General features: G+C 38.7%; 1 protein-coding gene across 1 annotated transcript in view; it reads left to right on the forward strand.

Annotated features, from left to right (window-relative positions):
• The window catches only part of SWAP70 (switching B cell complex subunit SWAP70), a 69,974-nt gene that overhangs the window by 40,090 nt on the left and 16,289 nt on the right, over positions 1-13,595 (forward strand). Inside the window, exons 4-6 of the mRNA XM_026486136.4 lie at positions 7,916-8,143; positions 10,480-10,626; positions 11,775-11,883. Coding sequence (XP_026341921.1) covers positions 7,916-8,143; positions 10,480-10,626; positions 11,775-11,883 — 484 coding nt within the window. The remainder of the gene's footprint in view (positions 1-7,915; positions 8,144-10,479; positions 10,627-11,774; positions 11,884-13,595) is intronic.

A 13,595-nucleotide genomic window follows, 5' to 3' on the forward strand; every position in this document is an offset into this window, starting at 1 on the left:
AGAATTTTGACTAATGGAGAAGAATTCTAGATGGAAGAAACAGTGGGCAAGATTATGTAAGTCAGGAAAGCAAAGGGCATGTTCTGAGGTGAGTGAGGTATTCCATTTGTCTGAGTAGCTAGTCAGGACACTTACTTAGAAACAGCTGGATGGACTGATTGAAGCCAAAAAGGATATTGGGTAGCTCACTGAATTGTCGCGATGGCTGAGAAACCAGGTTTGAATGCTGGCAGTCCGGAACGATACTTGTCACTCCAGTGAGGAAGCCCAAGGAAAATGCTGCTGCCACCCCAGGGTAGGGACTGTGCTTGTGCTGTGGGGCACCTCCGGCCCTGCACACTTGATGTAGCCTGGGACTCCAGTCTTCCTGCAGCTGTTCTTGCTACCAGAGGGAATTCTCTGTGCCCACTTTCCAGCTCAGTCAGGTGTTAGCACATCCAATTGGTATGGCCTATGTCAGGTACCACGAGGTAGCTGTGAAGGAGGCCTGTAAAGGCTCCATTTGCATTTTTAGCTTCTATATTGGGAGGTAGGGAATTGCCTAGACTTAGAAGGGGATAAGTGCTAAGCAGTCAAAAAGAATGACATGTCTTTTCTAGCTGGAACATGATGGCTGTGAAGAGGAGTGGTAGTAGATGAGGCTAGAAAGAGTTCTGACTTTATCCTGTAGGCAGTGGGGAACTATGAGCCACAGATGATTTTTAAGCAAGAGAGTGACAAGTAAATAGATGAAATACGGAGAGATGGGAGATGGGAAGTTGAGAGAAGGTAAGTGGTATTTGAGGACTGAAGTATAGTAATGTCAGTGAGAATGGAAAAGAAGGTCAGATGGGAGAGATCCGGAGGTGACAGGACTAAGTTCATAGTGTCTGGCTGTGTAGGACTATGGACAAGTTTCAGGCCTGGGCAGTCAGGAAGTAATACAGTGTGGTTGTTTAAAGCATGATCTTTGAAATCAGACTGCCTGGTTTAAATCCTGACTCCACCACTTTTTGACTTTGTGACCTTGAAGAGATTACTTAATCTCTTTGTTTTGGTTTCCCCATCTGTAAAGTGGGGATAACTATTTCATTTATTGGACTCTTTTGAGGACTAAAATAGTTGATGATGTGAAGCATTTAATATAATGTCTGGCCCCATAAGTGCTCACTAAATGTGTGTGTGTGTGCACACACACACATGCATGTGTGAATGAGTGACTGGGTGATGAGTAAGTTGGGATATGATAATGGGTTGGGTATATTGGTGTTTCGGGTGGAACATATTTGTGGAGCTGTCCTGTATTCAACTGGAAGTGCACATCTAGGGCTTGTGAGAGGCCCAGACTGGAGACAGAGATGGTGAAGCCATGGAAGTAGATTAGATCAGGGAGGAAGAAACTGTTGTGGGAGAAGTGAGGGCTGAGGACAGAACTTGGGACTGTTTTCTGTAGCAGGAAGAGGAAGTAGATTTGGTACAGGAAGCTGAATTGAATAGTCTATAAGGTAGGAGGGAGAACTGGGAGAGCGTTGAGTCATGGGTGCCAAAGAAAGAAAAAGTTCTGAGAAGCAGTAAAGTAGTTACTGGCATTAGGTGTTACAGAAAAATCAGAGGGTGATGAGTGAGAAGTTGCCCTCGGTTCTACTGATTAGGTGGTCACTGGTAATCAGGTAGAGCACAGTTTCCTGTAGTGCTGGAAACGGTTTCTTAGTGCTTAGTAACAGCGGTGATGTAACAGTGCACGTATGTTAAGGAGACATAAAGAATAAGGTGTGCTATAGAGTCTTGCACACCAAAATTGTCTAGCTTAATACGGACACAGAGGGGAATGGAATATTGATAGGTGTTGAAAAAGATGTACTGATGGCATTTTAAAAACCTAGCTGTTGCTTGGAAGAATTATGCCAATAAAACTTCCAGTATTGTCTTTTAAGACATTTTGTAGTTACTCTGTGTTCTAAATTTATTTGTGTTTTCTTTGGAACTGGAGGTGGGGTAGGTCTCTTACCTGTGAATGTTTGGGTTCTTTCCATCACTAAAATATTCATGGTGGACTTGAAAGTGACCTTGTCCTGATTTCAGTATTAGAAATTAGTAAGGAAACTTACCTTATTCCTCAAGGCAGCACTTGCTTGATGTGGAGGGCTTGTCTTAGTTTTAAATCTGTGAAGGGACCCGCCAGCACTAGCTTCCTGACTGCTTTGCCTAAGAAACTCAAAAAGATTTATGCCCCAGGTGGCCTGAAGAACCGGGACCCTTGTAAGCCTTGTGGTGTGCCATGATTCTAACCTTTTTTGTACCCTAGAGCCCCACCAAGACTCCACAGCGTGCCTACCTTCATCTTTGTGAGCTGGTAGTAATGTCTTTGGTCCTCTTTTCTTTTCTTATTTATTTTTACCAGATGCTATCTAGTATTTATTTATATAAAATATAATTCTTTATTTGTCTAAATTACATTTATATATTATTTTATTCATTTAGGAAAAAAACCAAGCTGTTAGAATGTTTATATTATTTTTTGTCCTCTTTCTAAACAAATTAATCTCACTTGAGAAGGGAATAGCTTCTCTTTGACTTGTTTAGAATAGGCAGGCAGCATACCTTGTCATGTTATTATTTGGACTTACTCTGTTTTGACATCCTTAACTCCCTCACCATTTGTTCTGCTTAGCTGTAGAATTTCTTTGTGGCCTGGAGTACGTGCGTGGGGAAAGAAGGAATCACTGGGACAGATTTTTGTGGAATTGCTTTGTCCGATTGCTGAACCAGCCTCCTGAGGTTTAAAATACAGCTTTGTATTTATTATGTTCTTAGCACATCTCCCGTCCTTGGACCAAGCACTGTAAACTCAAGGTCACACTATTTTATGGAAAATACTAGAGTCATAGTATTTCTTAAGGTAGCCATTGTCTGTTACATTTTGCTTCCTTCCTAAATACTTTAATAACATTTAAAAAAAACCCATATTTTGAACTAGCTTTAGACTTAGAGATTTTAATAAAATTTAATATAAAGATAGGTACATTTAAAAAATAAAATTTGAAATATAGTGTCTTAATTTGTCACAAGTGTATATATGAATTTAATTTGTAATCTTACCAGCAGTTTTTAGGCTTTATACATTGAAGGTGATTTTTATGTTTCTAATCATTCATCTACCATAATGATTATTTACATTTTGTGTAAGTCCAGAATGTTCTTAACTAAGATTTTATTCTGTAGCTTCAATTAATGCTATAAAATATACAAGTAACAGTGGTAGTTATATGAATGACATAAGCTGTATAGATGCTTGTTTTTGACTCAGTTTCCCATCACCTAGAAAGTGGTGTCAAAAATATTAAATAACTATTTTAGTGAGTTAACCACGCAGAAGTCAAGATACAGTATGTTCCCGTTTAAGATGGTTCTGTAATTTTTGTCAAATGATATTCCTGGAAATGTGTGTCGGTGAAGTATAGTTTTTTCAGTAGTATTCATTTTCACAGAGCCAGAACAAAACAGGATGTGTCTGTTGTGGGCTTATTTGAAAGAATTGCCTTGATGCAATTAAATATCAAATCTGAAATAGTTTTAAGAGACCTTTAGTGAAATAAAACCTGAATTGTTGTTAAGCCAATAAAGGCCCTTTTTAATGATGACAGAGAAAGAACTTTTAACAAAATAATTTTTGGAGCCAAAGGCCTCGAAAATCACATGCAGCTTGAAAGTTTATTCTTTGTTATTTTTGGTGAAACTTGCTTGGAAGGAGGAAGTAAGCTGCTTCCTGAAACTGAATGAGCTCTTAGAATTGATGCAGGCCACTCGAGACTAACACGGCAGCACGTGATTTATTGTTTAGCATAATTGAATAGTTGAGAATGGGAACGGTTGTCTCTCCCTGGCCCAATATAATGAATTAAGAGGTCCTTCAATTATTTGCTAATGATAAGTATATGAATTGAAAGTATATGTGTTGAAAGTCAGCGGGAAATGAATCTAGATAAGTTGTCTGGGACAGTCCCTGCTAACGCTGAGCAGATGCTCGGTGCTGATGACACACGCAGAAGCTTTGGGAGAGCGCACCTTCAGAAAGGTTCAGGACGAACCTGGGAAGTCGCCTCTAGAGCTGAGTTTGCTACTGACAGGCATTCTGAGTGACTAACATTCTAAAAGACCATATCATATACAAGAGGAACTGAAGCTTGGAGTGGGAGTGACTTGGGTGTATCCACAGGGGTAGGTGAGGAAAAGCTAAGGCTGTTTCCTGACTGGGAGTATGAATGGTCATTCGGATGCACCATTTTTTGGCAGGCCCGTACAGGTGACCGTACGCATATACGGGTCTTCTGTCGGCCTTACTACTAGAACTTCCAGTTGCGCTTGCAGTACCTTTATCCCAAGTTGTGATCAGACAGCATGGGCCCTTCTTTTTGCTGCATTACGGAGACTGAACTTTTGGACATGTTAATGCCTCTAAGATATTTTACTTTGGGCATTTATTTATCTTAACGTCCTTTTTTTTTTTTTTAAGATTATTTATTTATTTATTTGACAGAGACAGAGACAGCCAGCGAGAGAGGGAACACAAGTAGGTGGAGTGGGAGAGGAAGAAGCAGGCTCCCAGCAGAGGAGCCTGATGTGGGGCTCGATCCCAGAACGCCGGGATCATGTCCTGAGCCGAAGGCAGACGCTTAACCGCTGTGCCACCCAGGCGCCCCAATCTTAACGTCCTTTTTTACTTTCTTTTTCTCTCTCGTCTCTCTTTGATCTCTTCTTGTTGTTAGTCCTTCTTCCCTTTCTTTTCTGCCCCATTCTCTCCTCCTCTCTTCTCTTTCTCTCTCTTCTTGACCATTTTCTTTCTCTCTCCTTCACTGACTCTCTCTGTTACTTCCTCTTCTTTTTTAAAAGATTTTATTTTTAAGGAATCTCTACACCCAACGTGGGGCTTGAACTCAAAACCCCAAGATCAAGAGTTGCACGCTCCACCAACTGGGCCAGCCAGGCACAAATGACATTGTTCCTTTTTTTTTTTTTTTTTGAAGTGAACTCTACCCAAAGTGGGGTTGAACTCACGACCTGAGATCAGGGGTCACATGCTCTATGGACTGAATCAGCCAGGCTACTTCTTTTTAAAAGCCAAGAAAATAATAATATCTGGTAAGCTTAACAGTAGATGATCTATCTCCAACAAGAGAAGGAAAAGATCTAAGTGTATTTTTCTCCAACAAGTAAACATTTGTTGACTACCTACCATACGCTACATAGATTTAGGAGAGAAGATCATTTCTCTCCTAGAGGACTTTATAGTATCCCATCAAATTAAATCTGTAGAACTCTTGATATTTTTTGACTTTATGATATTTTATGGATGTTTTTGCAGGGATGTTTTTCCTATTGTTGGCATTCTTTCTCTGCTAAAACATGTTATTTCATAGACATCATTTTAACCAAATTAGTGGATGTGCAAAGGAGAGAAAGAAAAATTAACTCACAATCCTATCTGTAACAAATTAGACTTACTGTTTCTGTGTTTTCCTCTAGTATTTGTCAAAATATTTTTATGCAGTGGAAGTTATAGGTAGATTTAATTTTTCATTCTTCTTTAATTCGTTATTTCATAAATGCTTTCTAAAATATAATTTTAAATGTTTGAGTAATAGACCACACACTCAGTACAAAAGGAAGTAACATTGTTGGGGTACATACTGTGTTAGACACTATGCAAAATAATCAGTACTGGTCTCATTTTATCTCCACAGTAGTTCTATATGATAAGTGTTACTGTGTCCATTTCATAGATGAAAAAATTGAGGCTTAGCTTAGTTTACTTCAGTTTAGTAAACGTTAATTGAGCTCTACCACATTCTAGGTATGATGCTGATTTCTGGAGATGCAAAGATGGGTGGGACGTGGTCCCTTCTAGAAGGAATTCAGAAAATGGTAGGGAAGTAAATGAGTAAAGAGATGATTTCAGTACAGTATGCTAAGCGCAGTGACACAGAAGGTCACCTGACCTGGATTAGGGTTGGTCAGAGTGGGTTGCTAGAGCTGTGCTTCTCAAACTTCAGTGTGCGTGTGGAAGTACCCGGGGTTCTTGTTATAATGCAGATTTTGATTGTTGGGTCTTTGGTAGGGTCCAAGATTCTTATTTTCTGACAGGCTTCTAAGTGCTGCTGAGCTGCTGTCCCACACACCTCACTTCACGTAGGACTATCCTAGACGATACAGCTTATGAGTGAGTACCAATTAGCCGGACATAGAAAAGAGGAGAGATATTCAAAACAGAGAGGACAGCATGGGGCAAGGCATAGAAGCGTAAAGAAGGGTGTTAAGTGGGTAAACTCTTTATAATCTGTGGCAGGTGTTGGCAGACTATGGCTCACTGCTGGATCTAGCCCATAGCCTATTTTTGTTTAGCCCATGTACGAAGAATAGTTTTACCCTAAAAAAACAAAAAACCCCAACCCAAACAAAGAGTAACTTATAATTGAGATGCACAAAGCCTAAAATATTTACTACCTAACCCTTTATAGAATAAATTTGAGATCTCTGATCTGTGGTATGGTGAAGGGTAAAATCTGCAGTGGGCCTAGTGGAAGACATGTTAGAGGTAGATAGTAAGCTGGGCTGGGAGGGTGGTGCTCACCGAGGGGCACAGAAGAGCCTGGCCTTTATCTTTGAGGTGATAGAGAGCGAGGACAGGATTTAGAGAGGTAGGTGACAGGCTCAGCTTGTGTTTTAGAAAAATATCTCTAGCAGAATATAGATACAAGGGAGCAATGCTGGGGGCAAGGATACTAATTGGGAGGTCCTGAAAAAGGCAGATGGAATTGGAGGGAATGGGTTTGAGAACTGCTGGGACAAAGTTTTTCATTGTCTTTTGACTGTATTCCATAGGAAGATAAATATTTTATTTCATGACCCAGCACACATAGACACACCTGCAATGCCAAACTTATCACAAAACATTTGTCTTTATTGTAGGTGAACTCATATTTTCATTCCATTAACGAAAATGCTGGTTGCTACCTAACACATTGATTTCATATTGGGTTATAACCTATAGTTTGAAAAATACTTATCTACTGAAGTGAAAATAGGTTTTTATCACTGATTTGGTATAAGGGAGTGGGGAACAAGGATTGGCATGGGTGAATGGTGTTGTTCCCAGCTGAAATCAGTAATAGAAAGGGAAGCCATTTGGAAGGTAGAGGTGATTCATTCATTTTTGGACATGTTGAATTTGAGAGTGCTGTAGGAAACCCAGGCTGCTTTCCAGAAGATAAGATACCGATTTTTCATTCAGTGAGTATTACTACCTCACTGTTTTGTTCACCTGCTGCTATTTCAATAGCAACGTTTTCTACTGTTTTTCTACACAAGGTATGTGTTTCAGGATTTAATAAGCTTTTCCAGCCCAGGCTAGGAATTCAGCCATTGTTGCCAGCATTGTCAATGTTATAATGGGAGGAAGCATCATAACTTTCAAATAATTGGCTTATGTGGAAAATTTGTAAATTGAGTACTAACTTGTACATACTACTTTGAGATGCTTATTTAATTTAGTACTTGCATATTAGTTCAGTAAGATCAATATTCTGATATATTGAAATATTTACCCAACAGAGAGTAATCTAATTGCATCAGTTAGTTTGTGTATGGTACTGTATGTGTGCAGTTTGCTTCAGTTCTGCGTACAGATATACTATACTTTAGAGGGTTCTCAGTTTTTGATTCCTTTACTTGTTTTATAAGGTTAATATAGGACCAGTGGCATTTTATCCATACCTTTCCCCCTGATAATATTGTGATTTTTTAAAGATATGCTTTTGTAACCAAAAAAGAACATTTCGTAAGTTGACCATAACAGTGTAAATAACATAGATACATATGTAAGTTTAAAACTTATTTTTTTTTACTAGGAATTAATAATTTTACGTTTTTCTTTGTACAGATTGAATACCTGCTTAAGAAACTTACAGAAGCCATGGGAGGAGGTTGGCAGCAAGAACAATTTGAACATTATAAAATCAACTTTGATGACAGTAAAGATGGCCTTTCTGTGTGGGAACTGGTTGAGCTTATTGGAAATGGACAGTTCAGCAAAGGCATGGATCGGCAGACGGTGTCCATGGCGATTAATGAAGTCTTTAACGAGCTTATATTAGATGTGTTGAAACAGGTAAGAGGCCTGTGACACTACTTCTCCTCACCTTTAGAACTTGACATGTTCGAAATAAGATATTTTCATTGAGTGTAAGTCATTTATACTTTTACACTGATTTAGAACAGGAATAAAGTTTCTTATTTTCCCAGTCTTGTATTAGGGTTTAATTTTAAAAAAATCACTGGTACAATTTTGAAGTACTTTTAAGCATTGGGAAATTACGATTTTGAAAGAACTGTTTAAATGACCACATTTCTACCTATTTTTAAGGTCCTTTCATGTCATGTGTGCAGCTGTACTTGTTGATCTGAAAGATCCTCATGGCATATTGTTCAGAGAAAAAAACAGGTTGTTGAACAGGAAGTATCTTGTAGCCCCTTTCATGAAATGTGCTGTATGTTTGTAGGGCTATCTGGAGGGATGGTCACCAAAATGTTAAAAGTGATTGCTTCTCGATTGTGGTGGGATTTCTGTAATTTTATTTGCTTCTTTATTCCTTTCTTGTTATTGGACTTAATACTTTATATAATTCTATATGTGAATGTATGTATATGATTATATATTTTTACAAAATCAGAAAAATACCCTTACTTTTGGGAGAAAATACCTTTATATAGCAAAATTGCATTTATCTTATTAGATTATGACCTGCATAGCATCTGATATACATATGGGAAGCTTAATGCTTGTTAAACAGAATTTATATATTTTTTAGTGGATCTTTTCAGATTCCTTAATTATTATACTGAATAATAACTCCACGTTGGGATTTCCTTACCTTGGTCCTTTATTTACTCAGCAGGTGATGTTGCTGTCTTTGCTCTTTTTCCCTAATTGAGCCCATCAATAAACATTAATTGAGGTTTCATTTGTGTAGGTTTTTAGTGCTAAAAAGAAGTGTGAGACATGGTCTCTGTCCAAAGACTTCTAGGCCCACCAGGATGGCAGGATAATTGGACTACAGATGAATTTCAGTATGAGATAGCTTTTACTTAAATATCCAAGGATTAGGAAACTGAACAAGTGTGTGATTAGAACTTGGCATAATAATCATATGATACAGCAAGGTAATATGTATTTAATGATAATGTGTAGTCTACTATAGGCTATCAGCACTTACACATTTAATATTTAAAATGTCAGCTATTCTTGGGGCTCCTGGTGGCTCAGTCGGTTAAGTGTCTGGCTCTTGGTTTTGGCTCGGGTCAGGATCTTGGGGTGGTGAAATCGAGCCCCACATTGGGCTCTGCACTCTGTGGGGAGTCTGCTGGGGATTCTCTCTCCCCCTGCCCACCCCCTCGCACGTGTGAGCTCTCTCTCTCTCTCAAAGAAAGAAATAAATCTTTAAAAAAAAAAAAAGTCAGCTATTCTCAAACAACCCTGAAGGGCCTGGCTTATAATAATGTGTCATTTTGCATAAGTAAAAATATGAATTACACATCTTTGTGACTGATACGTGGAAAGGAAGTATAGGCCTAGAAGTGTGAGTATAGAAGCTACATTTAGAAGCCAGAATCTAACTGCTAGTTCGTTTTCTGTTCATCTGCAGCACAGTTCTTCCTCCAGAGTAGTGAGTGAGTGGTCAGGTAGAAGGACAGGTTGGTGCCAGAGGTGATTGGTTGAAAGATGTATTTGGCCAAGTTTAACATTATCATTGATTGAGGTTTTAATTTACTGAGAATCACTATCAGGGTTTTGCGTGTGTATGTGTTTTAATCAGAGTAGACAGGGCAGTATAGTGAACTCCCATATACCATCCATCCAGCCCCCGTAACCACCAGCACATGGGTAATCCTGCCCTTCCTGCTTTTCCTCTCCCGTATCTTGAAAGAATCCCAGACATTTCATTTTATCTATAAATATTTCAATAGGTATGCCTAAAAGATAAGGAATTTTAGGGACACCTGGATGGCTCAGTTGGTTAAGCGTCCAACTCTTGATTTCGGCTCAGGTCATAATCTCAGGGTGATGAGATTGAGCCCCACGTCAGGCTCCGTGCTGGGTGTGGAGCCTGCTTCAGATTCTCTCTCCCTCTCTTTAAAAAACAAAAAAGGAATTAAAAAGAAATCACAAGGCTTTTAGCACCAGGAGTTCTAAGGCTATGTAGATGGCATTGGAGGACGGGGACTGGGGTGGACTGTTGTCTCTGCACGTCCAGAATTCTGCGTAAACTTTTGTATGCATGTATTTGCATGAATTTGACTAGGGTTAGTGCCCCCGGCCTTCGTGGGTCCTCTGTGGGTTCATGATCCACAAAGGTCAAGAACCACTGCTACTCCTGTGGTCCAGGAAGAGATACCAGCTCTTGTACGTAAAAGGCCAGCATTTATACCAGATTTAATCTTTCATAGGGTTACATGATGAAAAAAGGCCATAGACGGAAAAACTGGACTGAACGCTGGTTTGTATTAAAACCCAACATAATTTCTTATTATGTGAGTGAGGATCTGAAAGATAAGAAAGGAGACATTCTCTTGGATGAAAATTGCTGTGTGGAGGTAAGAGTCTCTTGTTACCTCTTTCTGATGCTGCCCCCTGCTGCTCAAGTCTTTTATCTTACTTCTAGACTTTAGAACCTTAAAATAATCTTAAAATTAACATTTCTAGAATAGTATAGGCATAGAGTTGCCAAACTTTCTGAACCAAAAACCAAAGATACCCGATAAAAGTTTTTTGTAATGGGAATTTATTTTCTGTCTCATGAACAAAGTATAGGGATTAAGTCAGATTTATTTGTACATTTCAGGACACATTTATTGAATAAAATGGAGTTATAAAAAAGAGAGCAAAAAAATATTCAGTAAGACACAGTGTTTGAAATCATGAATATACGAGGAAATTGGCCATTTTGAGTACAGTAAATAAAAACTAAAGAAAATACGAGCATTATCTTTGAATATTTTAGGTGACTTTTAGGACACCTTATTCATCGCTGTTTATAAAGAAGTGAAGTCCTCAAGAAACATAAATTTTGAGTTTTAAATTTATATCTGAACCATCATCACATCTGTATTTGATGAAGAACATTTAAAATACCTAAAATCTCACTCATAAATGACCCTGTATTTTGATGGACAAAATAGCATAGATATATTAATGTCTCAGGATGTACACTGGCCACCAAGGGGTCTTCTTAGATTCGGCTAAACGTGGAGACTCACGAGATTACCATAGGCCGTACCGGTCCACTTAAGGATATAGGACAGGAGCCACGGCTTGCTCGCGGTAACAGCCCAAGTGCAGAGAGAGTGGATCTGCATCAGGCGGATGTGGGAATCACCCTGGCTTAGTAGCCTCATAGCGCATTGGAGTCAGTATCTGTGGTAACAATGTGGATATGCCTTGTAGGGTTCCTGTAAGAGGTGTGCTCACATACAAGTGTCCCTGTGCTCAGGGAAGCCAAAGCACTGTGTCCTCACCAGGTGTTGGGTCTCGCAGTCCAGATGGAGTATGCTTATCAGGGGTCATTGTAACCATAGGTAATGTTGCCTAGAGAATAGCATTTTGTAAATCAGAAATATGCTCTTACAGACATTTTTCATTGACATTGAATTTCAGCCAGATTTGTATAAATAATTAAGATTTGAATTTAATTTAAATGGTTAAAAATAAAATAAAAAAAAACTGATTTTGCTTTCTGTGTTAGTCCTTGCCTGACAAAGATGGGAAGAAATGCCTGTTTCTCATAAAATGTTTCGATAAGACCTTTGAAATCAGTGCCTCAGATAAGAAGAAGAAACAGGAGTGGATACAGGGTAAGGCAGTTTTTATTATTTGTCATGATATAACTTGAGAGCTCCGACTTTGTATTTTTCATCTCCGTAAAGATACTAAAGGCATTGTTCCCTCGTTGTAGTTATTTCTGCATGCCGCATAGTAGCTGAAAGAAAAACAAATTGAGAGGAGCTCCCAAATTTTTCATCAGTTTCGTTTGCATAATGAACTTGTGGGAAAATTATAAACTGGACATTTTAGGTTTTATTTACTTTTACTATTTAAATAAAGAGAATGGAATTTCCCCTTTTAAGGACTGTGAAGAATTTTGAAGTGACCATCTTGAATTTTTAATAATACAGAAAACAAAAGAGGAATAATGCAATCACTTTTGAATATTTCCAGTAGTTTTTAAGATCTGTTATTTTCACAAGAAATCACTAGTTTCAAATGATTAATTTAAGAACACAAACTTTTGATTTAATAACTTTTAAAGTATTATTCTAAAATTAGTAAAGAATGAAATATTATATATGAGATTTTTTTTAATCACGAAAGGGGCTTCTGAATATGATATTCTTGGACATAAGTAAATTGTGTTACCCTGAGAATTGTGGTCCTTTTGATGTTACTTAAGATTTGGAGGCAGGTGCACCTAGATTTGAATCATCTTTCCTGGGTCACTTGAGTTATGAATTTTGTAGCTGTTTTTCCTCTTCTGTAGACTGGGGATAATAGTACCTACCTCTTGGAGCACCTGGGTGGCTCAGTCGGTTAAGCGTCTGCTTTCGGCTCAGGTCATGATCCCAGGGTCCTGGGATGGAGCCCCGCATCGGGATCCTCGCTCAGCGGGGAGCCTGCTGCTCCCTCTCCTCCCTGCTGATGCTCTCTCTCACTACCTCTCTTTCTCTTAAATGAATAAATCTTAAAAAAAAATAGTACCTACCTCCCAAGGTTTTTGTGAGGGTTAATAATTGGATAATGAAGATACACTTGCACATTTAAAAAATGGCCCATCATTGCAGAAATATGATAGATTGTAGACAACCTCAATGTCCATTAATTGCAAAATGGTTGAATAAATGATAGAAGAAACACAGTGGGTTTCTGTACAGTACTTTATGTATAATGCTTAATTTATTTATTTTAAAAGATTTTATTTATTTAGAGAGAGTGTGTATGTGTGATAGAGAGCATGAGCAAGGGGGAGGGGAAGAGGGGGAGGGAGAAGCAGACTCCCTGCTGAACAGGGAGCCCGATGCGGGGCTCGATCCCAGGACCCTGGGATCATGACCTGAACTGAAGGCAGACGCTTAACTGACTGAGTCGCCCGGGTGCCTTATGCTTTATATGCTGATAGCGAAAGCTCTCCAAGATAGATGAAGTGAAAAAAACCAAGGCTCAGAAGAGTGTATTATGTCAAAAGAAGATGGAGGATGTAATACATAATTATTTGTATATGCTTAAAATATCTGTGGAAAAGATGCACAGAATCTGTTAGTGCTCGTTGGTAGTGGAGAGGGGAAGCCAGTACTTGGGGATAAGAGCAGGAGGGAGACTTTTCCTCTATGTCTTTTCATGTTTTTGAATTTGAACAGTGTGAAAGTAATAGCTGTTCAAAATATTAAAATTAATTCAAAGAATCAGGAGACTACATAAAAATTAGATAACACATGCGAAGGGTATACGTATAGCAAGTCTTCAGTAAATGGTAGCTACTCTTACCGTCTCAGGAAGGGAGTGTATAAGGATA

The sequence above is a fragment of the Ursus arctos genome, unplaced genomic scaffold (genome assembly GCF_023065955.2).
Source record: "Ursus arctos isolate Adak ecotype North America unplaced genomic scaffold, UrsArc2.0 scaffold_22, whole genome shotgun sequence".
NCBI classification, from domain to species: domain Eukaryota; kingdom Metazoa; phylum Chordata; class Mammalia; order Carnivora; family Ursidae; genus Ursus; species Ursus arctos.